This window comes from Phoca vitulina, unplaced genomic scaffold, assembly GCF_004348235.1.
Source record: "Phoca vitulina isolate PV1807 unplaced genomic scaffold, GSC_HSeal_1.0 scaffold90, whole genome shotgun sequence".
NCBI lineage: Eukaryota > Metazoa > Chordata > Mammalia > Carnivora > Phocidae > Phoca > Phoca vitulina.
Window position 1 is genome coordinate 90,756 of NW_022589793.1, and position 25,567 is coordinate 116,322.

The 25,567-nt window shown below is 37.9% G+C and overlaps 2 protein-coding genes across 6 annotated transcripts in view; one reads left to right on the top strand and one right to left on the bottom strand.

Moving 5' to 3' along the window:
- Positions 1-31: 31 nt before the first annotated feature.
- ERI2 (ERI1 exoribonuclease family member 2) lies at positions 32-7,539 on the bottom strand. 3 transcript variants are annotated; one of them, XM_032396300.1, is made up of 9 exons: positions 7,470-7,539; positions 6,123-6,190; positions 5,953-6,036; positions 5,302-5,429; positions 4,441-4,597; positions 3,393-3,493; positions 3,048-3,129; positions 2,381-2,469; positions 32-2,177 (listed from the first exon to the last, which is right to left on the bottom strand). In XM_032396300.1, the coding sequence occupies exons 1-9, from the start codon at positions 7,490-7,492 to the stop codon at positions 870-872; spliced, it is 2,040 nt and encodes a 679-aa protein (XP_032252191.1). In that variant the 5' UTR covers positions 7,493-7,539; the 3' UTR covers positions 32-869. The 3 variants fall into 3 exon arrangements, with proteins under 3 accessions (XP_032252191.1, XP_032252192.1, XP_032252193.1); XM_032396301.1 differs by having other exon boundaries at positions 5,953-6,031; positions 7,470-7,515; XM_032396302.1 differs by lacking the exon at positions 7,470-7,539 and adding an exon at positions 7,323-7,463.
- A 33-nt stretch (positions 7,540-7,572) lies between these two features.
- Positions 7,573-25,567, top strand: part of REXO5 (RNA exonuclease 5) — a 44,182-nt gene continuing 26,187 nt past the window's right edge. For 2 of the 3 annotated variants that reach the window (XM_032396297.1, XM_032396299.1), the window contains exons 1-10: positions 7,574-7,800; positions 8,004-8,145; positions 12,662-12,774; positions 14,472-14,598; positions 15,699-15,795; positions 19,353-19,496; positions 22,394-22,482; positions 23,446-23,561; positions 25,095-25,233; positions 25,378-25,472. In XM_032396297.1, the coding sequence (XP_032252188.1) occupies positions 8,008-8,145; positions 12,662-12,774; positions 14,472-14,598; positions 15,699-15,795; positions 19,353-19,496; positions 22,394-22,482; positions 23,446-23,561; positions 25,095-25,233; positions 25,378-25,472 (1,058 nt within the window). In that variant the 5' untranslated portion in view covers positions 7,574-7,800; positions 8,004-8,007. Of the gene's footprint in view, positions 7,801-8,003; positions 8,146-12,661; positions 12,775-14,471; positions 14,599-15,698; positions 15,796-19,352; positions 19,497-22,393; positions 22,483-23,445; positions 23,562-25,094; positions 25,234-25,377; positions 25,473-25,567 lie in introns of all 3 variants that reach the window. The other variant, XM_032396298.1, reaches the window with a different exon arrangement.

The window sequence follows — 25,567 nt, forward strand, 5'->3', positions numbered from 1 at the left end:
GTGCAGAGATTACTTAAAAAAATAAAATCTTTTAAAAAAGCAAAATAAAATATTTTGTGGGTATAACATCAGAGGCTGAATTCTGAAATAAAATATTTAGTAAATTCCTCTGCATTAGTGTCAATGTTATTATGATTTTGGTAATATAAAAAGAATGCCATCAAGTGCTGAGAAATTTTTAAACATATAGTATCTGAACCAAATTTCTGACCTGTTGGTTTTCAAATTCTAGTTGAATAATTCTTCTGATATGTTGATATACAAATCAGAACAAATCTTCAAGTTTTGAAATAAAACTAAACAACTTATTATAAAAGTTTTTAGAAAAATAAAAATCTCAGTTAGAAGATATCATAATTCTTAAAGTCTAAATATCTACCTGAAAACAGGCTAGGGATTTTTATTAGTCACATTTTTATTCAAGTAATTTAGAAATAGTTTAAACTCATTTCAAGGTCTAACTAAAAGAAGAACATCATACTACGGTTGCTTGTATCTAATCAAATGCAGTATACAAAATATTTAATTTGTGGCTCTTCAAAAAAGTATGATAAATTTGGCAAGTGTTAAGATACGACAAAAATAAAACAGTGTACAACTATTATCAGAATACTCATGATGTTTGGAAATTCAAGGAACAATCAGGATTCATACATGAATAGAAGACAAATGTTAGATAACCGATGAATGAAATTAGAAGACTGTGAAATTGACTTTTTCTCTATTTTCAGTGTGTGTGTGTGTGTGTTTAATAGCCCCAATACAGTCTACAGAACTCAGATATGCTAAGTCCCCATAACCCTATACACTTTTTTCTCTTTATCACACAAAAAGTCGTATTAAAATAGTTTAGATGTAGAGAAAGTTTATCAATTCCTCATTGAAGGTCTGAGTCTCAATAAATTTTTAGTAGAAAAATTTACATTTCTGTTACAAATATGGCTTATTTCTGGGGAACTAAAAGTGAGTCCCCCTGGGGAATGAGACAGAACTCTGCTGTTGGCTCTCTCCTTTTTAAGTGTTTGTTCCCATTTGAAATAACCACAACATTTTCTGTTTTCTTGGTATTTCCCAATTGGGCAACAATAGAAGACTTTTCCATGGTTTGGTCCATTATTAGAAACAACAAGTCTCTTAGATCTTCGGCCACACTTGCATAAAGGAGGGGTCATTTTCCCACTCTTCCAAGGCTGTTGTTGGTTAACTGTAGAAGCTAAGATAGAGGGGAGGACCTTCTGGGAACAACTTCTCACTGGGGAGCCATCAGATGATGTAGGCTTTTCTTCATGAACAGTGAGGGTCTGTTTTTTTGCTGGTGGGACAGATAGAGGACTGGACAGATTCCTTTTAGTACCACCTAAAATGAGGGGGTATTTCCCCAAAACTGAAGGATGAGACATAGTGGCATTAACACTGTTGAAGCCACTTGATTTGCATTCAGGTAATTTAAAGTCAGAAACATCTGAATCTGGATCTTTGGCTTCTTTCACACGATAAATAGTAGTATGTGGACTCTTATATACAACAGACTTAGAGGTCCCAGATTTTTGAGGAGTTTCTTCTGTGCCTTCTTTCAAAACCATTAATCTTTCTATAGAATTAAATGAAGTATCTAAGTTTGAGTCACTAATGGAAGGTATACAATCTATACTTTGCTCAGGCTGAGATGCTGGCAGTAAAGCTACATCCTCCCAATCAGCCAACATAGGTAAACAATCAAGAGCAGAACTCATTTCCATATCAGAAACATGATTAACAGATGAAATGGTAGTTGATACAAGTACCAATTCTGAACCAATTGCTGAAGACTTAGATTTGGTATTAAATGCAAGGTGTTCGTTTCTTATGTGGTTCTGCATAGGTGTGTTCAAGCTGGCAGATGGCAACTGCTCCAGAGAAGTAGAGGACTTTGTATTAAAAAGAGATAAATAGCTTTTGCCATTATGAAGACCTGCTTTTATATTGCTCTTCAGCTGGAACTGATCCTGTTGTACCTTTATAGGAGAATTTACACCACCTGACCTCATGTGAACGTTTCCATGAGAATTTACTATATTTTTAGGCTCCCTATCATATATACTCAGACCCTGAATGCTACTGTTGCAGGAGGATCTTTCTTCAACTTGATTCGTATTCAAATTTCTGGCGAAAACGCTGGAATTCTTCTTAGTGGGGACCTATGATTCCACAGACAAATCCAATAGCTTTAGAAACTATGCATTCGTAATCTCTTTAGTACACGTTATATTATTTGACAAAAAAGAAAAATGTCATCATTCACTGATTTATCAATGATTTCCACACATGATATCTGTATTTCAATGAATGTATTACTTCTGGAGTTTGAGATGACAGAATAAAGAGGCAAGACCCCACTAACCTTGTTCAAGGACCTTGTAATTTTCATTAAGCAACCATCCCTGATCATTTTCCAAGCAAGTAGGGCAGTATTCCGAGAATCATCCAACCCTGAGGAAATAGATATCAAACACTGAGTTTAGTAATACCATTGTAAAGAAATACAGCAAAAATAAGAAATCACAATTAATATTGGAACACACTACTAGTTTTATGATCATCTACTCATTTTAATCATGATAAATTGGACTAGCAAATGCTGTGACAACCTTACCAACAAAAGACAAGATCTCCCACATTTACAGAGGAGATAAAAATTTGTACAGTTCACAAAAATGTAAGCAACATTCTGTAGGGACCATACTTTGTGAGTAATCTAATGGTCTTGTTCAGTTTTTTTCACTAATTCACTGCGTTGTCTGGGCATTTGTTTAATCTCCATTTGATTTAGCTAATTTTCATTCTTTTTAGCAACTAGAGAGCCACTAGATGGCAGTCTTTATCTTACACTACTTTATGGTAGTATAATTTGAAAGTCCGAAATCTTTGAATTGTATAGATTAGGAACTTTTTTTAGCCTGAAAGGATATTCCTTATTAATGACATCACCAAAAACATGAGATTCATATGAAAGACTTTCTAGAAATAAGATGACTTACATAATAAAATTATTTTCAATTTATACTAACCAGAATGTTCTCGTCCTAAGAATTCTATTCCCACTTCCTGCAGGGCACCACTTAGTCCTTTTGGTCTTCTTCTATAGAAAATCTAACCAAATAAAAGAAACATATCCAAAAAAAGGTTACTATTAGAAAGGCTATGTATTAACCACTTACTTTTCATAATTTTTATTTCTATTAGATTTGGAATGTCCTTATTTTGTTGTCATTTGTACATACTTTAAGAAATGTATTTATGTGAAAGTTTAAAAAAAATATTTTATTTATAGTAACCTATACCCATGTATGGGATGAAGTTTAATCATTTTTCAATAGAAGGAAAGTGACCATGCCTCCATCTTTGACCCTTACCTTGTAAGTTACTCTGAGATCAATCCAAGAATTTAAGAATGCGGGTTTTAACAGCTGTTTTCTTTTACACTCATACTCCAGGCAAACCCCCAAGTCCCAGTCTGCATTAAGTATGTTAAAATAGAACAAATTCAATGATGCCAGCAGTTTTTACTCATGCTATCATTTATAAATAAAAGGCTAAAATATTATATAAAATAAGATTTAGAAAGACATAATATATAGTATATAAATTTATATAAATATGCATTATTTATATATATATTATACATATTTTATATATAATAGTATATAGTATACTATCATTACATACTATATACCAAAGTGTAATACGTACTAGAGAATATAAACTATACTGTATATACTATAACAATATACTATATAAAACAAAATAGGATTTAATTGCTATTAATATCTAACAATTATTCACTTTACATAATTTACTATTAAGAAACTGGGTTGGTAACTAAGTTTCAAAATGATTTCTTAAATTCCCAATTAAACACACTGAGTATTTCAGAAAGAAGAGTAAGGTGTCAAGTTACAAGGCCTACAAGGAGAAGGTTATCTGCTTTCAACATTCTAGAAAATACTGATGTAATTGAGAAACCAGACATCTTATAGAAACCTAAAACCAAAAATATGACTATTGATGGCACAGCATTGCTATCAATGACTTTTAAGGGCCCCTTTTTTTCCTAGTGTGAAAGTATAAAGCAAAGAATGTGAGTTGAATGAAGACTCTTTTTATTCAAGGTTATAGAAAGTAGCATAAAAGTTTTCACTAAATCATCTTTGCCTGGAGCCAGAAGAACAGGGAGGTACAATCTAGAAAGATTCTTAAAGTCTTAAAAAATTTTAAAGTATCCCAGAATGGTAAAATTTGAAAAATATGAATAAATTTACTTTCCTTGATTAACATCTGTTTGGCACTGAGATTTCTTTTTGAGGTCTAAGAGGTTAACAAGTACAATTCTTACTATAGATAAAGAATTACATAGTGGTTATCCTACTTATTTATGATTGATAGATATAACTTATTTTTTACCTGACCAAGTAACAAATGCACATAATTTTACTTCGGAATTAGGCAGATCTGAAATCCCAGCAGCAAAAATAATTTTCTTCTGTTGTTGAATCTTCTGAATCCATTTACAGAACTGAGATAAGCAAATCCTCAGAGGGACTCCTTCATCAACTTGAGCCTGAGTAAAGTCACAAAATCTAAATTCAACAATCGAATTCCGTAATTATTGAACACATCATTAGCACATAATTAAGCGCTATAGGGGAATGTAAAAAAGAAGAGGTTCTGGGCGCCTGGGTGGCTCAGTTGGTTAAGTGTCTGCCTTGGGCACAGGTCATAATCTCAGGATCATGGGATCAAGTCTCACATCAGACTCCTTGCTCCACGGGAAGTCTGCTTCTCCCTCTGCCCCTCTCCCCACTCGTTCTCTCTCGCACGCAAATAAATAAAATCTTAAAAAAAAAAAAAAAAAGAGGTCTGACTGCCAGAGTTTATTTAGTGAAAAAGATGCTAAAACACATGAAAGAGAGATGATATAATGATTAGAACTCTGCGAGATAAGAAAAATTAGGTTGCTCTACCTAAAATCACACAGAAATATAGTAATTAAATCCTGACTGACAGAAATTTGATGTCACTTAATTTCTGTAAGTTTGATATTCATTTTTACAACACTATTCTAATTTTTAAAAATTCCAACAGAGTTCTGGAGGGAACATTATTTCTAACAGTACATAAATCTAATTCCGAATGGTATATACTTTTTATTTTCGTTTAAAAAAAAAATGATTTCTGAATTTTAATATTTGCATCATACTTTCTTCTTTCTTTTTGGGGGGGAGGCAGGGTGAGAAGAGAGGTAGGGAAAAGAGAAGGGCATACCTGTTTTATGCCTGTCAGTTCCATGCAAAATTCAGAAAGAATTGGATGTTCTTGAGGCTGAACGTAAGCATGGAACTCAGATTCAATCTCTCCAGTTGATGTGTTCAGCAATACTGCTGGAAATTCAACTACATGAGAGAATCATCAATTGACGCTTGAATACATAATTGTTAAATTAATGCTGTAATCACTCTAAATTAAACATATTTAACCATCATATATCATTATTAGACAATCATTATTTCAGTAAAAGCATATTAAAATGACCAAAGCAGTGTGATATAACAGTTATAATAAAATTGTGCCAAAGAATAAGTCGGAATATTAAAGTTATGAGTGTATCTATTTAAACTCTTGAATATATTTCCACAATTAAATATGAAGACCATATGTAGGTTAAAATGTACTCCTTTTTGCAAAGGTATTTTTTCAGTTCCTATGCAACTGAGATTTTGTATGGAATTCTAAAATAATTATTTTATATGATGATACTTTTAGATGTTAGATGTTTGTTCTTTTCTTGTCAAGTCAGGTTTTATAGTAAACTACCAATTCATAGGGCATCTTGTTTTCTTTTAACTGTTGACTAGTTTCTATCTATTAAACTGACTCCTCTAGGGCTAGCTTTGACCACTGGCAGTCCAGACTTACTTATTTCTTGGCTCTGGTGGCGTTTCCCATCATTCCAACATGTTGACTCAAAATCAATGACAATTAAGTAGTCAAACAACTGCTCTGCAAAACAAAGGGTGTCCTTATGCTTTATCAGTGTTAAAAGTGCAAGGGATACAAAATGTAAAGAAATGAAGCACGCTACTTACTGGATTTGCTTCTTCCTATTTTTCCACTTGCTGGTACAACTGACTTTCTTCTAATTAATCCAAGCTGCCTAAAAAAGTAAAACAACCCAGTATGTTCAACAAACTCACACTCCTGTTCGAATATGCTAACAAACTAATGGTATAACCCTCATTATTAATGTGACAGGAAATTGAACTAGACTTTGAGAGCAAAAGACCCTGGTTCTTATACTGACTGCCACCCTCTCTTTTAAGTCATTTCACCTGCATGAGCCTCAAAGGTCATATTTGCAAACTTAGACTAATTCTTTCTGCTTCCCTTATTTTACAGTAAATACTGAGGAACTTGAGTGATTGCAGAGGTAAAGATGCATTGAAAAGCTTATTTTTGCCTTTGCATTTTTCAAGCCCTTGCTATGTGCACAGGACGGTTCTGAGGAGATAGGGCAGATCCAGTCTTCCAGGAGCTCAAAATACAGCTGGGTAAAAAAACTAGACATCCATGGTAAACTAGTGGAAGGTAATATATGACAAAGGATCCGCAAAGGCAATACTTGAGTTCACAGAAAGGTATGAGCTTACTGAAGTGTTAAGTAAGACAACTACTTCGAGGAACAGGTCGAGTTTAACTAAGCAGACACTTCCTGTTGTCGTTTTTTGTTTAAGACATGTGATGGGAAGCGCAGGGAGTTGGGAATAATTGCGAATATTTATTTGAATTCTTACTACACAGCAGGCACTGAACTCTGGTGATCTCACTTAATCCTCAACAACTGTACGAGGTAGTCACTTTTGCTATCTCTATTTTATGGATGAGAAAACGGATTCAGTAATTTGCCAAGGAACACAGATTTGGTATGTGAACCCAGGATTGTCCAACTCTGAAGCCCATGCTATTTACTAATACATTACAATACATTACAACAGTGCTTCTAGAAATCAGAAATGTGCACAGCGTGACCAGGAATCAGGGAGAAGGCCACAATAAATCAAATTACGAATTAAACGGATCACTAGGAAGTGGTGGGGTGAACAGCTTGACGGGTGACGTGGGGGCTGCCTGAGACCTCGGAACGGCCTACCAGGCGCTGTCACGTCCATTCGTTTCCCGAGGCCTACAATGGGCTGACAGTGGCTCAAGGCCACACAGTCCGAACCCCGGTTCTTCCAACCTCGCGCAGAGGGCGGCCTGAGGCTCGAGACCGAGATGCAAGCAGAGACCTTTCAGTCCGGGCCAGACGGTGCGGGTCGGAGACGCCGGGACTGCAGAGAATGAAGGCTGACACCGCGGATGCCCACTGCCCAGACCTGCTGCAGACGCCAGCACCCGACCAGGAGCCACCCCGAGGCCAGAAACCCCTCCCTTACCGCGCAAGCTTCTTGGTCGCCATTCCCGGCACTCCTTACTCCTCCCAGCCCAACTGCCGGAAGTTGTTAAACCCCCACTTCCGGTCCGTTCAAAGCCCTGGCGCGTCTGAGGAGGCGGTTGCGGCCGCGGCTCTGCTTGCGACTGAGGCGGCGGCGGCTGCGGGTTGGGCTGTCTGCCGGCTCGTCTTCGGTGTTTTCGGGGCTTGGGGGCGCGGGGAGTGTTTTTTGGCGGGGAAGTCGGTTGGCAGCAACTTTCTCTCTCTTTTTCAACGGGCGGAGGCGCCTTTGCGCCGTTGGGCAACCGTTTCGAATTCGGCCTCCGGCGCGGAAGGTAAAACCGTTGGTCTCGGTGCGGTTTTCTCCGCTGCGGAACAGGGAGGATAGTTGGCGCCCTCGCTTTTCCGGGAGGGTTGGGAGGGCTCCGTACACTGAATTGAGGAGAGGATCTGAGGGAGCCTGTAGGCCGTGGAGGCCTCACCTGCTCCCCCGTCAGGAGGCGGCGTTTCCTCAGCTCTCGCCGGTGTTTCTTCACAGCCTCATGGATCCCGAGAGGGAGAGGACTGGGAGGCACCTCAAGAAGGGCAGAAAGAGGAGGCGGGCCCCGAACACGCTGGTCGGGGCGGCTGAGGCGATGAGAGCCCGTTGGACTCTGGAGGAGAGGCAGCCTGAGGCCAAGGTGAGTAACGGGGAGCCCGAGTGGGCGGTTAGGAGCCCGAGGAGGTTAGGAGCTGCCAAGCCCTCGCCCCAGCCGCCTTCGGGGCCCTGCCTGCCCTGGACGCTGCGGGTCAGCCTCATCCACCCACTGGCCTTTCGGAATCCTGCTTTCCAGTCTGTAAAAAGGGAAAGCTGATAATGGTTTTTAAAAACTGGTGTGGTGCCTGGGACCCAAAAAGAATGTTCACTCAACACATAGTTTATTGAGTCTTCCGTGTGCCAGGAATTGTCTAGGTTCCGGGAATATCCCAGTGCACGAACCCAAAATTCCTTGCCGTCGTGCAGTTTACATGGCACGCCAGTAGGGGAATAATAAGGCTGATGAGCATCCCTGCTGTGTATTGAGAACTAAATAGACGTGGTCCATCCCTTCAGTCATCAGATTTCTGTTGTCTGCCATGTGCTGGGCACTGCCCTAGGCACTGGGGGAACATCAGTGAATAAACAGAGGTGACTACTTCGTTCTAGTGGAAAGAGACCGAAGACAAACAATAGGTAGAAATGATAACCAGGTTTCCCCCACTATCCGAAAGTAGAGCGGTCCTGTGAAATCTTTCTAAGTTGAAATGCTGTAAAGCAAAGAAGCATTTATTAATTTATGCGGGGGGGCTGGGAACTGGAACGTTTCCAGACTCCCAAAATAACCTATGTTAGGTTTGCTGATATCTCAAGACAGATCTTGCTAACTGATGCACAAAATCAAGATAAAGCGCAGATGCTCACAGACAATTCAAAGCTATGAGGGCTTCATGCTAAGTGTAGTTCTTGGGGAAGGAGCTCCGCTGTGCCACTCTGCTTGGGGTGTGCTGCCTTTATAACTGGCGTGTTGTGAAACAAATGCTGAAGGTAAAAAGTGTAAACAGGTACAGTGCTAATAGGTCTGTTGTAAAAGGGAAGTGGCAGAACACAAGCTTTCAGAAAGCAGGGGATACCTGTAGGATGTAAAATGGGAAATAGTGCTATGAAAACATTTTTTATTTAAAAGGGATTCTTTTTTTTGCCTATCAAATTGGCAAAACAACTTTTTAAAGGTTAATATGGTGAAAAGTATAAGGAAGTAGACAATCTCATCACTCTTTTATTTTGAAACAATCTCAAACTTACAGAAAAGTTGCAAGAACAGTACCAAAAACGACCCCAGTCAGCATTTGAAAGTGATTGCTAACAATGCTCCATGACCATCCACCCATATTTTAGTATTTCCTGTAAACAGTCCTACATAACCACAGTGCAACCATCAAAATTAAAAATAACATGGATATATTGCTACCATCTTATCTTCAGACCCCATTCAAGTTCCTCAGTTGTTCCAGTAATATCCTTTTTAGCAATAAGATCCAGTCTAGAACCATGTGTTACATTTAGTTGTCATGTCTCCTTCAATCTATACAATTCTTTAGACTTTTCCTTGACATCTGTGGCCTTACTACTCTTGAAGAATCCTGAACCAGTTATTTTGTAGAATGTCTCTCATGTTAGATTTGTGTGTTTCCTCATCGATTAGTTTTGGGTTATACATGTTTGGCAGGAATATCACAGAAGTGAACTCTTTTCTCTTGTATTTTATTAGGTTGTACATGATTTTGATTTGTTCCATTCTTGTTTTTCTCTAATTTTGTGGAGAGATGCTTCCTTGTTAAACTTGTAATTCATTTTTTTATTAGTATGAACTCATTGCCTATTTCATTCAATGGGTTATAATCCATTACTATATTTTGATGCTCAAAATATCCCATATTTGAGCGTTAAGCTAGCTTCTGTGTTCTTTGGACCTCATAATTCTTTGAGCATTTCCTTATTTTTTTGGCACAAAAAGATGTTTCAGGCTCATCTGTGCTTTTCCTGCCCCAGCCCTGGAATCAGTAATTTTTTTCTGGGATGCTTGGTTCTAAATGACATTTAGAAACTCAAGGTTCTGGGTGTTAGATGTGCTCAGTGCTATCAGGATGTCAATACTCCCAAAAGAGAGCTAGGAAATATGTATTTATACATCCATATACCCGTATACACACATATACATGTTTACCTTTAAATATTTTTCTATCCATACATACTAAAATCTCTACTTGCAATCTATTTCCACAAGGTTCATTCTTGCTTTCTCTCTCCATGTTTATAATTTCCTTCTCTATTCAGTGAGAAACCTGATTTGTCATTATTTTCAGTATATTTGACCAGTTCCCCATGCTGCCACCGCCCCACACTCCCACACCCTCTTCACCTTGCTTGGGCTCTGTCACCCTGCACCATGTACCAGGCCACCCTCCTATGTGAATGTCCCTGTCACTGCTGTGATAGGCTACTATCCTTATCCTTCATACATGAACACCCTTACCCTGTTCAGGCTCTGAATCTTGTGACAGGCCACTTTTGTCCCTCAATATTGATGCCCTCCTTGCCTTAAATACTTTCTGACATCTGACACCAGCCCTCACTGCTCTCCACTTCCCACTACATGGATGCCTTCATACCGCTCAGGCTTTGACACCTCACAGTGAGCCATCCTTCTGCATGTGTGCCCTCCCTAAGGGTATGTTCCTACCCTTAGTCTTAGCTCTCTCCCCTATAGCATGCCCTCCCCGCCCCCCCACTTAGGCTTTGACCTCCACTTGGCAACCATGTTTACTCACTGCCACATAGACCCTACCTACCTCACTCAGTCTCACCTTATCAATCTTATAATTTTGATTGGTAAATATAAACTGGTATATTCTTTCAGGAGTTAATAGTACTTGTCAGAATTAAATAGTTGACCCTTGAACAACATGGGGGATTGGGGTGCCAAACCACCATTTACCCTCCCTGCCCTGTGCAGTCCAAAATCCTTGTATAACTTTTGACTCCCCCAAAACTTAACTACTTAAAGCCAGAAACCTTACCAATAACATTGGTAGCCAGTTGACCAGAAACCTTACTGATAACATAAACAGTTGGTTAACACATGCTTTGTAAATTACATGGATTATACACTGTATTCTTACAATAAAGTAAGCCAGAGAAGATGTTACTAAGAAAAGCATAAAGAAGAGAATACATTTATGGTACTAAACTATATTTACCAGAAATGAACCACATATAAGTGGATCTGCACAGTTTAAACCTGTGTTGTTCAAGGGTCAACTCTAGGTGCTTATTTTGACCAGGAACTTATCCGGAGAATTTATCCAGGTACACAGGGATGTTTGAAAGGATGCTCATAACAATAAAAAAAATTAAAAAAAAAAAAAGGATGCTCATGATACTATTTATAATATAAAAAAAGTGTCATCAATAGGGAATTTTTTCATATATGTTGTAAGTGTTCAGATAAATTTAGAGAATGGACTACTAAAATTGGTATTTGATACATTTAACTGATACAGAAAGGTATTTACTGATTTTTGGGGAGGGAGGGTTGCAGAGTTGGTTACCAAACAGAACATACTTTCTAATCCTTTAGGGGGAGCATAGTATAGAGATGAAGAATTAGGGCTTTTTTAGGAGGGAGAAGCTTTAGTGAACTCCCTGTTTCCCCAGAATAATGTCAGACTCCTTAGCTTAGACTACATTGACCTATGACCTGACTCCCTCTTTTCTCTGTTCTCAGATCTCCACTGCTCTGCAACATGCCATTTTGGTTCTAGCCAAACAAAATTACATGTTTAGACACAACGTTCCCGCCCATCTGACTGACAAATTATTTTCAAGACAGTTCCAGTATTTTCAGTATCAGTGAAGTTATCCCCCAAACTCTCTAACCCCCAAGGCAGTTAGCCTCTTTGCTCCTACACCTTTATAATAGCACTTACCCACATTGTATTGGAATTAGCTATTTCTGCATTTTTTTTTTCCCTTAGTAGAATGAACTTGAGAGCATGAATCATGTTTTATTCATTTTACTATCCCTAGCAAGTAACCAAGTATCTGTAGTAAGGTTCTGTATCAATGTTTATTAAATATTGTATTAATAATGTCATATCACAGGTTGTTGTTTTAGATCTTCATTTCCAATTAATTAGATCCCTCCTTATATTTGCATATAATTTGCTTTGCTTTGTTCCTGTTCTCAATAGTCCTAATTTTTTTAAAGATTTTTACCTATTTGAGAGAGAGAGAAGGAGCGATGGGAGGGGCAGAGTGAGAGAGAGAAGCAGACTCTCTGCTGAGCAGGAAGCCTGACGTGGGGCTTGATCCCAAGACCCAGAGATCATGACCTGAACCGAAGGCGGATGCTTAACCAACTGAGCCACCAGGCACCCCTAGTCCTAATTTTTTTTTAAGATTTATTTATTTATTTTAGAGAGAGAGCATGCAGGGGAGGGATAGAGGAAGAGGGGAGGAGCAGACTCCTTGCTGAGTGGGGATCCCGATGCGGGGACTCAATCCCAAGACCCTAAGATCATAACCTGAGTCAAAATCAAGAGTCGGACGCTTAACCGACTGAGCCACCCTGGCGTCCCGGTAGTTTTAATTTTTAATGCCCTGATTTATCTTTGCAGAAAGCCCGCTTATCTACCATTTTATTTGCTGAAAACTGTGAAGTGACCCACGATCAGTTATGTGAATTGCTGAAGTATGCAGTTCTGGGCAAATCCAGTGTTCCTAAACCCAGGTATGAGATGTACTTAAATGGTGGGTATAAACCCGAGGTTTCAAATTAGTGTCTAGAGGGCCATGTATTCCTTAATTAATATTATTTGTTTGCTGTACAGAATGTCCTAAATTTTTTCTTTTTCTTTTTTTCTTTTAATGGTGGGGGAGGGGCAGAGGGGGAGGGAGAGAGAGAGAATCCCAAACAGACTCCAAGCCCAGTGTGGAGCCCAATGCAGGGCTCAATCTTATGACCCCGAGATCATGACCTGAGCCAAAATCAAGAGTCAGACGCCTAACCAACTGAGCCACCCAGGCACCACCTACATTTTTTCTTTATAGGAGTTGCCAACATTTAATTTGGGAATTCCTTTATTAAAATCCAGATACTTTAAAAAAAAAAAAAAAATCCAGATACTTTATTTCTTCAAAAATTTCTAAGATGTGGCAGTTTTATCCCTGTATTCCCAAATGGCAACAATTTGTCAAAGCTGAACAGTGGCCTTCCCCTTATAGATGGGGCATGTACACTTTAGTGTACCACCTACTGGTAAATAAGGCCTGCTTCCCTTATTTACATTATCTGTCTGGCTACTTTTTGGTTTGCAACCCTCTTGGGAGCTTCCTGGGTGTAAACTGAAACCTGCCCCACTTACTTGGAGGGCAGGGAGAGACTGAAGAAAGAGGCAGGCTGTTCCAGGCTGGTAAGTGGCAATTTTAATAATAAGCGAAGGGAACTTACATACAAGGCTTGTCTTGGGCAGGAGGAAGACAAATGGATCCCTACACATGCCTGCCAAATCTTAAAAAAGTTTATATAGAGGGCTTAACTGGGTTCAGTCATATGAACCATGCAGGTGTTTTCAACACCACATCACTGTCTCAAGGCTATGTCCTTGGAGCAGCCTCTAGGATCAGGAAAGACAAGCAGAACCCACATTCAAAGGGCAGAGGAGGAGGGGGTGAGGAGCCTTCAGGTGCCAGGGTCCAGGTGACATGTTAGCTGGCAGTCATGTCTTTTCACTGACCTTTCCCAACACCGCTTAAAGGTATTTTGGTTTGTAACCCCTAGTGGAGACCCAATTGAAAATAACATGATCATGTGTTAAGAATCCCAGTTAATCTTTTCTGTTCCTTTTACATTAAGGGACAAAAAGAATTATACTGTTCTCATCTCTTCAATGCCATTGTTAAATGTCTAATGAAAATTGCTTTTGTGTATGTACCAATAAATAATTTTTCAAAACTTTTTAATTTCTCAGACGTATCTATCTAAGGGAGATTTGCTAGATAACTCAAAAGCCATCTTCTGTATTAACAAATATTGCCAGTAGTCTGTCAATTTATCTAAAACTGGCTTTCTTAAAGCCAGTCATGTGATTACTAGCTTAGGAAGGACTCAGCAGCTTGGGATCTTGAGGATATGCCTTTGTAAAATGAGTTTATTTCCAATTTAAAACAAATCGTAATAGGATTTTGGATTTGAATGCATTGTGTTTCCCTTGGTATCCTACTTGATTTGAATGCAATAAACTATTATCTCAAGAGATCTCTATTTGAATTCTGTACGGTAATAGCTGTTCTTTGCCAGGCAGTCATTGAGTAATGGTGAACTCCATTAACTTTTGCTCACTGCTTTTTTTGCACTCTTCCCTTTTGTATGTCTATAACTGACTTGATGGTATCACTTTTAGCTGTGTTGGTTTGATTTTTCAACAGCTGGTGCCAACTTTTTCACCAAAACCACCTGAACAACGTGGTGGTTTTTGTACTGCAGGGAATGAGCCAGCTACACTTTTACAGGTTCTATTTGGAATTTGGATTTCTCCGAAAGTCATTCAGACACGTAAGTTAAGAAAACTTTGTAGCAGGACCTGAGTTGAGTCCTCTCATCCAAAGACTAGTGCATGTCTCAAACTATGCTCTTTGGCAACCTGATTGAACAAGCAGTAGAGGTTGTAGAAAGCAAGAAAGATTAAGATTCAGAGATCTCTTGTTGAGATTAGGTTTGCCTCTGATTTTCTTTGATAATTTAGGCAAAATATTTATTACCAGATTACAATCTATACATAGTCCCCAGGCTGATATATCCTGTTTTATTTGGGTTATGATGTTTTCAGAAATTACACACTTTACGTAAGTCTGTGTTTTTTGGCCTCTTGACAACATCACAAGATTAGACATCCTTAGAACAGTATCTGGAGCTGAATAGCGGCTTTCATCTTTAGAAGAGGCATGTGCTATTTTCCTTCCCATAGCCACCTCCAGTCTTTATTGGACTGTTTCATCCATTTACTGCTGAGGGATTTGAGTTGGTGAGTCCTAATCTCCTTGGGTCTCCGTTTTCTTTTTTGCTTTCATTTATCAAAGGCTACATATATGCTAGGACCTATATCAATCATTCTGCATGCATCATCTTTAATTTTCACAGTAGTTCTGTGAGAGATATAAATATCTTCTGTATGTGAGGAAACTGTAAGTAACTTGTCCAAGTTATAGCTAGTAAGTGTTGGAGCTGGAATTTCAGCAAAAGTGAGCCTAAGGCTGGAGCTTTCAACCTTTCAGCTTTGCTGTGTCATCTGTCCTAACTACTTGGCAGGCTGTCCACTAAAGTATAATAGATACAGAAGTGCTTGGAAAATATAAGGGACTTTCCTTTTCTGAGTTATACATTTCTGTAATGTTTGTCTTTGTTTCCAGTGTGTAATCAGAACCAAATAAAATATCTGAGCTGGGATAAAGGTGGCTTCACTTACTTAGTCACTTTTATTATTATTATTATTACCTAGTCACTTTTACACATTAAGGAAACAGTCCTCATTTTGCAATACAAACAATTAAGGTCCAGACCTTTCATAGCACTGAGCTGACAATAAAAGTGAAAGTCTTTGACAATATTTTAACTGCTTTCAAGCATTTTTATAAAAACTTGGTATGTATTTTCAGAAATTCCGCTTGCCACCACCATCATCTAATTTCCTAGCTGATATCATTGGACTGCAAAAGAAACAAGTAACGGGGGATCTATCCAAGATGGTGGAAGGTATGGCTGCGACTCTGGTTTGATGATTTGCTCATTCTAAAAGACATTATGGATATGCTTATAGGTGGGTTTATCAGTCAAGTTTATTCTTGCAAACAACTAAGGTCAATTCTAACTACCTTAAACAGAAAAGCAGGTTGTTTTTTTTTTTAAAGAAGAAATGGATAAGTACCTCGGGAGAATAGAGAGCAGGAACCATAGCCCGTATTCATGCCCCAGAAACCATCTGGTTAGGTGAGATAGCATAGGCTATCCCTGCGTATCACTTAACATTGGACTCTTATAAATAACTGTGAATAATTTTTAAACTGTCAGTGGGTCTTTGTACCCACGAGTGTACAGATGTGAAGGAAGATCTTGCCTTTGACTAATGGAAAGGACACCCTTAATACTACCCACAGTGGGGAATAGGCAGGAGGTTAAGATGCTGGCCATCTAAAAGAGAAATATCCATGATGGCAGTTTTTCAAACGATGGGTTGTGTCCATGAGTAAGTTCTAGTTAACCTTCTGTTTTTATAGGGGGAAGCAGGTAAGTGATGGAATAGAAAAGAACTTGCTCGATAGAGTTCATTGGACATAGTAAGGTAAGTATTGTTCAGTGATGCTTTTTTGTGTGTGTTCAGAAATAATAGTTACACTGAGGAGACGTGAAAAAGTGGTGAGGAGTAGCCAGTGATTCCTTCCTATCTCCTCTAGGACTGTGCTTCTTATTATCCTGTCTTAAAGACCCCTGACTTCCTTCCTTTCCACTGTTCCCCTCTCCTTCTAATAGGTGCCTGTATCTGACCTGCCTCTGTGTTTTATTTGACCTCTACTGTATTTTAAACATTTTTGAGTAAATAACAGAGTAGTCATTACTAGATTCAAAGCTCATGTTAAGACATAGCATTGCAAAAGAAATCAGAAAAAAGAAATTTGATGTGGCTAAAGAATATAGATTGTTGGGGATAATTGGGGGAGGATGGGTTAGAATAAGATAGTTGGGGGAGGATGGTAGTGGTGAGAGATGAGGCTGAGGTAGATTAAAGCTCTGTCCTGCAGGCTGTAAATGTCATGCTAAGGACTTTGGATTTTATTCTGTAGACTTTGAGGAGTCAGGGGATTATGGCTAGTTCTCTATCCTCTTAAGGATTTCACTTTGTTTCCCATCCTAAATATCAGAGTCCCAAAGCATAGTCTGTAACACTGATCTTCCCTCAATTCAGTCTTTCCTTCAAAATATTTATATATCTCATACTACATCTAAAACTAATGATGTAATGTATGGTGATTAACATAACAATAAAAAATAAAAAAAAAAAACCAAAATATTTATATATCTCCCCAAGTTGACCTGTCGCTCTTCTTTGGTTAACGCCTATATCTTTATCTCTAGGTCTGATGTCCCAGATTCCAGGCTTGCATTTTCAGCTGCCTGCTGAATGTTGTCACTTAGATATTCCCCTGTTCTCTCAATCATAACATAGCTAAAAGCATATTTCTTATCCTTAAATAACATAACAGGCTCCCATCTTCAAATTACCTTTTCTCTTGGTATCAATTTTCTCTAAGACAACAGTCTTGAATTTTAGAATTACTTTTCTTTTGGCTCCCTGTACCCAGTCTGCATAGCTCATTCCCTTTGCTCCTATGAATATCTATTCATATGTCACTTTACCAGAGAGATCTTCCCTGATTATAAAATTTAGGACAGTAACTCTTTTCCTGCCCCAGTACACCCTCTCCTCTTTTCCCTCCTTTACTTTTCTCTGTGGTCCTTATTCCTTACCTGACATATTATATATTTATTCATTGTCCATCTTCCCAACTAGAATTTCAGTTCCATGGAGAATTTTGTTGACTTTGTTCATTGAGGAATCTCTAGTGGCTAGAACAATGCCAGGCTTATAATAAGTACTTAGTAAGTACTTGTTGACTGAATTATTTTATCACTGTGTTCTATCGGTTTTTCTTGTGTACTGTTTCTTTCATATATCCCTTTTCCTCCATCCTTTCCACCATCTTGATTCAGACTAATCTTTTTTTTTTCTTTGTTGGTTTTTTTTTTTTTTTTTTTTGTCCAGAATTTCTACAAAACTTTTTCTCATTTCTCTCTCTCCATTTTCCACATTATCTTTGAGGTTGATCTTTCTTAAATACTGTTATGCCATTTCCCATCTTAGGAACTTTCTCTTGCTCTCCATTATTTATTGAATAATGGACTAAAGTCCAAACTCTTGAGTCTGGCATTTCCAGTGGCCTACAGTTCATTTTTATACTCCTCAACCTTGTTTCCCATACTGCTCTCCTACACAGACTTTTTTTTTTTTTAATTCTCAGTTGGTCTAGTCACTACCATAACCAAATTTGCTTTGTACATTTCTGTCTTACCTGGAATCCCCTCTTTTCTATTTACAGTATTTTGACTTCTTTAGTTGCAAGGACCAGATACTCATTCAGGCCATCTTAAGTGAGAGGGATATTATTAAAAGGATGCATGTAGACTAGAAAGCTATCAGGAGTCTAAGTGCCCTTTCATGGGCAATTCTCTATATTTCCTAGTTTGATTTTGGAAGCAAGCAATCTGATCAGCTTAGCTAATTACCATTGTCCCTTTTGAGCATGTCTTGGCTAGGAATATCAACTTAATGATCTACTTATAGATGGGTCTCTTTTTTCCTCAAAGATTTTATTTATTTATTTTAGAGAGAAAGAAAGAGAGCATGAGTGGGGGAGGAGCAGAGGTTGAGGGACAAGCGGACTCCATGCTGAGCACAGAGCCCAACACAGGGCTCGATTCCAGGACCCTGAGGTCATGACCTGAGGCAAAATAAGAGACACTCAACCGACAGCCACCCAGGCACCCGTAGATGGGTCTCTCTTAAGCCAGGTTCCCACTCTCAATCCAATCGGTGACCATTCCTACTTAAAGAATAGGCTGATGCTTGAGCAAGTGGCTAGGGGTGGAATAGATTTAGCTAGAATGGGCTGTTAGGAGTGGCAGGCACTGTGATGGGCAGGTCTAAGACACCAACTCTCTGAATTCTGCTTTTTCTTCAAGATTCAGCTAATCTTTTCCTCTGTTGAACCATATCTCACCACCCCAGCCAGTGTATTTTTCTTCCTTTCCCTTTTATGGCTTTTATTATTACAGCCCATTTGAGACTTATACTCTCTTTATGTTCCTATAACTATATTACAGTACAGGCTCCTTAAAGTTGGGGCTGGGTCTTATACGTCTTTTGATCTTCACTGTGCTTACCTGACACTGGTTTAGAAATATGTCCTTTGAGGTTTCTTAAACACACGTTCTTCTTTTTTTTTTTTTTTTTAAGATTTTATTTATTTTAAGAGAGAGCTCAAGCTGGATGGTGGGCAGGGGAGTGTGGAGGAGCAGAGGGAGAGGGATAAATAGGCTCCGTGCTGAGCGCAGAACCTAATGTGGGGCTTGATCCCACCACTCTGAGATAAAGACCTGAGCTGAAATCAAGTCGGACACTTAACCGACTGAGCCACCCAGGTGTCCCTTCTTGAACACACATTCTGACGTAAGTTTAATTGTTCTTTTTGTTTCAGGGTCTTTACCTTCTGCCACTTCAAAAGTCAGCATCAACCTGCAGAATGACCCTATTATTCAAAAGTATGGCTCTAAGAAAGTGGGCTTAACCAGATGCCTTCTCACAAAGGAGGAAATGAAAACATTTCACTTTCCATTACAAGGTAGGTTTATATTTAATCTGATGTTGGTAACAATGTAAGAATATTTAACAGTTTATTTTAAACTATTACTGTTGAAATTCATTGTTTTGGCTGCTTTCCAAATGACTTAGTCCATCTTATATTAATAAGGAAACACTGTAAGTGTAGATGTGTACTATGATTGGTAAAGTGATGATTTCGGATAGTACATAAACATGACCTTAAATATCATTGAAATATTCTGTGAGAAAAGTTATTCCTTTTTCAGTTTTCTTTCATTCCTTCTTACTATATTAAAAGGAAGTTAATATGTCTTTAACACTTCTCTAGTACTTCCAGTCTTCCTCTTACCCCACCATACCCCATCTTCATTTTCTTCAATGAATAGAACAAGTCTGGGCTCAGAGTCTTGGTCAGTTATGTAGCAAGAATTTAACAAAAATGCTTTAATTTTATTTTATTTTCTTTATTACCTTTTAATCATAGCAGTAATGTTAAATTTCTTTTTAAAAAAACCACTCTATTGAGATATATAATTAATATACCATATAATTCACCCATTTAACAAAATACAATTCAGTAGTTCTTAGTGTATTTACAGAGTTTTACAACCGTCACCATAATCAATTTTAGGCTACTTTCACACCACAAAAGAAACGCTGTACTATTATTTTTCACACAACACCCTTACCCCCTAGGCAATCACTAGTTTCTGTCTGTGGATTTACCTATTATAGATATTTCATATAAATGGAATCAAACAATATCTGGTCTTTTGTAACTGGCTTTTTTCACTTAACAAAGTTTTCAAGGTTCATCCATGTTGTAGCATGTATCAGTACTTCATTCTTTTTTTAAATTTCTTTTCCTTTTATTTTAAATTTAATATTAGTAAGATTAAATATAATTTAGTTGTGGGGGAGTCTGGCTGGCTCAGTCAGACAAGCATGAGACTCGTGATCTCAGGTTTCTGAGTTTGAGCCCCACGTTGGGTATAGATATACAAATTTAGTTTGAAAATAATATGTGTGGCACCATCCATATATGAAAACTTGTATCTTTCAGTTAATCCTACTTACTATTTTTTTAAGATTTAACAAGCAATTATTTTTTTTAATGAAGTATAGTAGTTAACACACAGTATTTCATTAGTTTCAGGTGTACAGCATAGTGATCTGACAGCTCTGTGATTATGCTGTGCTTATTAAGTGTAGCTGCCGTCTGTCACCTTCATTTATTTTCATTCAAATGATATCTTTTATATAGATACACAACATTTTCTGCATTCATTAGTTGAAGGACATTTGGGTTGTTTACACATTTTGGCTATTATGAATAATACTGCTATGAACATTCAGGTACAAATTTTTGTGTGGACATAATGTTTTCATTTTGGGGAAGTATATACCTAGGAGTAGAATTGCTGGGTTACATATGGTAATTGTTAAACCTTTTGAAGAACTTTTTCCAGAGCAGCTGTACCATTTTACATTCCCTCCAGTGATGTATAAGGATTTCAGTTTCTGCACATTCTTACCAACAACTTGTTATTCTGTCTTTTTGATTATATCCATTATAGTGGTGTGAAGCAGTATCTCATGATTTCGATTTCTATTTCTCTGATGGCTGATGATGTTGAACATCTTTTCATATGCTATCTGTAAAATGGAGTTAATAGCTCATATATCATGGATTGCCATGGGGATTAAATGAGTTAAGGTATACAAAAGTGCTTAGCATGTTGGGTGGCACATAGTGCTTTTGAAAAGTTATTTTTTGTTATTATTGCTACTAATCATATAGATAAGGGCAGCAAGTATAAAGTCTCCCAGATTTGGGTTTGCCTCTCTTTTCTGGCCTAGACCATATTTTGATTCTTTTAATTGTAATTAGTTGGCAATTTTGAGGTACTATGACACAGAAACTGGTCAAAGTTCCTCAAACTCTACTTTGTTTCTTGTCATACAAGATCTAGGTATTTATACTGTTTAAGCCTCTGAAGGTAAGAATTTTCAATGATTCAAACACTTTGGGACCCCTGAGTGGAATATGCCTGGTTATTGACTAAGTAAGGGTACACAATGGAGGGGGTACCTTAAGCCTATAGGTGGGTTCCTGTAGGGAATTTTCAGGCTATGATTCCAGAAAAATGCAGGCATCTTTCTGAACAGAGATCTCAGGGAAGTCTCACGGGTAGATTTGGGTGCAGAGGTGCACGTGGTGAATGTTACTTTCTGCCTACAGTGAAATCCTTTTAGATCTCTATTGTGATGGAATTTCATTCCTACTTTTTCTTTAGGAAAGAAAGATGCTACATGCAGTTTTTGCATACTTTATTATCCTCCTTTAGTGCCTACGTGAAAAGGTCCAGTGACTTGGGATTTAGCCAAAATTTAGGTGTTTTTTGTTTTGGTTTGGGTTTTTTTTTGAGAGAAAGAAAGAGCGTGCAAGCACACAAGGGAATCCCGGGAGAGGAGAGAGAGAATCTTAAGCAGGCTCCATATCCAGCATGGAGCCCAATGTGGGGCTCAGTCTCACAACCCTGAGATCATGACCTGAGCCAAAATCGAGTTGCATGCTTAACTGACTGAGCCACCCAGAAGCCCCAGCTACAATTTAGTTATAATATCTTTTCTTATATGGAGGAAAAATTGTTACTTGGTAACCGCCAAGAAGTCCAGGCTCTACTATCCCCTATAAGAGCAGCCTGTAGTATTCTCCCAGATTATAAAAATGAGCAGATGGAGAAAAACTTGAGGACCGACATTGTTTCTCATATAATTTTTATATTTCAAGTGTCTAACAGAGAAGGTGTCCAGCAAATACAGTATTTCAGTTTTCCCTCAGTGAATGAATCTAAGAGTGATGTTTATCATCTCTAGTTTTAAAGGCAGATATTTTATTTCTTTTCCTCCTAGGTTTTCCTGACTCTGAAAACTTTGTACCTACCAAATGTAATGGTTCTATAACAGACAACAGTCCTCTCTTTGGACTTGACTGTGAGATGGTAAGTACTACTTTTAATGTTTCACCTGGAGGGTTACAAACTAGAGTCTAGTAGAAGATGATTTCTTGAGTCTAATGCACCAGTGAACCAGTGCATTTAGTTCCAATATTTTGGTTTAAATAACTGAAAGTAGACCCTTTTACTCACATTTTAGAAAACTTGGATATATGCTCCAGGATGAAGAATAAATATCACATAAGTTTTTTAACTAGTTGTTATGTTTAACCAAATCTCTGTCATTTACTATAAGTTTACTCCTTCTGTCTTTTGAACAGGGTTTTATTGTTCCCCTAAAGACTTTGACTCAATTGCCATTGGTTTGGCTTAGTTTTACACATTTAAGATCAGAAGTAGGATTTCCCTCAAGCTCCCTTTGTGTTTTACTTTGTCTAATTAGTAAGTCTCCTTTCAAAGACAGGGCATCCCCTATCAATACTCAGGTACCAGTCTCTCATTTCTTAACAGAATGGCTAAGAGCTAAAGTTTTCAAATCTCATATCAGAGTGTGTATCCTGGCCTTGCCTATTAATGGCGTTGTCACTTTGGACAAATTCTGTAACCTCTCATTCTCAGCTTCTCCCTCTGAAGTGGGGATAATAATAGAGGTACCTCATCATGTTTAGTATTGCATTAGATGATAATAGAGCATATTAATAAAAAATTACTTTCTAGTGGTACTCGGCTAATACTGGGATGTCATACACAATAAATGGTAAAATGATGAATGATGTTATTTCCATCCGTCTTCCTTGAGCACATCCTTTTCAGAGCAATTAGATGAAATGTTCAGCAGTCTGCCTAGTTTTAATTTTATTCATACTGGGCTCTCTAGTTAGCAAAGGTTGTGCCATTGTCACTGGGACCCCAGTAGATTACAGTTGATGGCAATTGAGATAGTGTTAATAATGAGAGGAAGCGAGAGCCTCCACAGTTCAGCAGTCTGACTATGGCCTGGTTTTTCAGTGCCTCACATCCAAGGGGAGAGAGCTAACACGCATCTCACTGGTTGCTGAAGGAGGCTGCTGTGTTATGGATGAACTCGTTAAACCTGACAACAAGATTATGGACTACCTTACCAGGTATTTTTCACCTTGCCTTCTGTCATCCCTAGTACTGGCAGACTAGAGTGGAATATGACAACAGGAATATTTTGTAGTTTCTGTTTGTTTAGGTATTATCTACTTTTATGTTATCAAAGACAAGGCTGGGGTAGCACAACTGTAAATTTTAAAACTGAAATTGCACAATGTCACTGTATAAAGCTCTTTAACCCTCTTGCTCTCTAGTCTTCCTGTGACCTTGAGTAAGCAGATCTTCCTTGTCTAAAGTCTCCCAGTTGTAATCATTATGTAGCAACTGCCAAACAGCTGGAGTTTTGCTCTCTGATAAGACTTCATTTGAAAAATCTGCAAATCACCATTTGGCAGTCAAATGATTTAGAGCTTAAGCTGCCTTGACCTCAAAAATCAAAACAAAGTTTTTCCATAACAGAAATTTGAAGCTCAAAAATTTTAGTCTTTCTTTTTAATTGTAATTTCAGAATGTACATATTATAGTGATTAGGCAAAGAAAAGCTAGTAAAACATTATTCTTGAAGTTGCATCTATAGATTCTGCTTACCTTAGGCACAGAGAGGCCATGATAGTAATAAAGATTGTCTTATTAGCAGACATAATTAGACAGTATTCTTAGGGAACAGTCATTTGTGGCAAAGATGTATGTACAAGCTTGTTTGTCACAATATTTCAAAAATATGGGAATATAAACATCTGAAAGTAGTAGGGGATTGATTAAAATATGTGAAATCCATATAATGGAATACTCTAACCATTTAAAAGGATGTGTTGAAATAGATTTATTGATGTGAAAACTTGTTAATGATATATGGCAAATGATAAAATCATGTTATAAAGTAGCATGCATTATGATTGCATTTTTATAAAAATAAAATATATGGAGGGGCACCTGGGTGGCTCAGTCATTAAGCATCTGCCTTTGGCTCAGGTCATGATCCCAGAGTTCTGGGATCGAGCCCTGCGTCAGGCTTCCTGCTCGGTGGGAGGCCTGCTTCTCCCTCTCCCCACTCCCCCTCCTGTGTTCCCTCTCTCGCTGTGTCTCTCTCTGTCAAATAAATAAATAAAATCTTTAAAATAAATAAATAAATAAAAATAATAAAATCTATACATGGGGGCGCCTGAGTGGCTCATTTGGTTAAGCATCCAACTCTTGATTTTGGCTTAGGTCATGATCTCTGGGTCCTGGGATTGAGCCTTGCATCAGGGGCTTTGCATTCAGTGGGGAGTCTGCTTGAGGATTCCCTCTCTTTCTCTCTGCTTCTCTCTCTCAAATAAATAAATCTTTAAAAAAAATATATATATATATATATACACGTGAATATATGTATCAAAAAATATGAAAGGATATTTACTAAAATGTAAAAAGTGATCATCCCTGGGTCATGGGATTTTGGGTTAAATTTCCTCTTATCTGTATTTTCAACCTTTTTAAACTGAGCATATACTAATTTTTAAAAATATTCTTTTGAAATGACTTTTCAGGGAGGAAAACCTATTAATATCCTGACCTGTCCATTTCTCTCTTTTTATTGAAAGCTTTTCAGGAATCACAAAGAAGATTCTTAACCCAGTGACAACCAAACTCAAAGATGTACAGAGACATTTAAAAGCACTGCTTCCTCCTGATGCTGTGTTAGTGGGCCATTCCTTAGACTTGGATCTCAGAGCACTGAAAGTGAGTATCTGACTTAGTTTTTCCAGTATATATGCCTTTTCCATTTATTTCAAATCTAAAGTCTTGGGTTCTTTTATTCCCTCAGCCCACTTGTTTTTTCCTTTAGCATAGGATGCTACTCATTCTATTCTCTTTCCTCCTCAGATGATACATCCATATGTTATTGATACATCATTGCTTTATGTCAGAGAGCAGGGCAGAAGATTTAAGCTAAAGTTCTTAGCCAAAGCTATTTTGGGGTAGGTTGTTTGCATATTATAATATTGTCCTGACAAGTTGCATATAAGTTAACATATGATTTCTTGTTTAATGCATATTGCAAAATTCAGGGTCT

What these genes read in the sequence shown, in the direction of transcription:
- ERI2 (XM_032396300.1), bottom strand. Translation starts at nt 7,492, where the DNA reads ATGGCGACCAAGAAGCTTGCGCG. An exon ending in AACTGACAGGCATAAAACAG is followed by an intron (nt 4,598 to 5,301) that starts GTATGCCCTTCT and finishes GACTTTACTCAG; the next exon opens with GCTCAAGTTGATGAAGGAGT. An exon ending in CTTAGGACGAGAACATTCTG is followed by an intron (nt 2,470 to 3,047) that starts GTTAGTATAAAT and finishes CTATTTCCTCAG; the next exon opens with GGTTGGATGATTCTCGGAAT.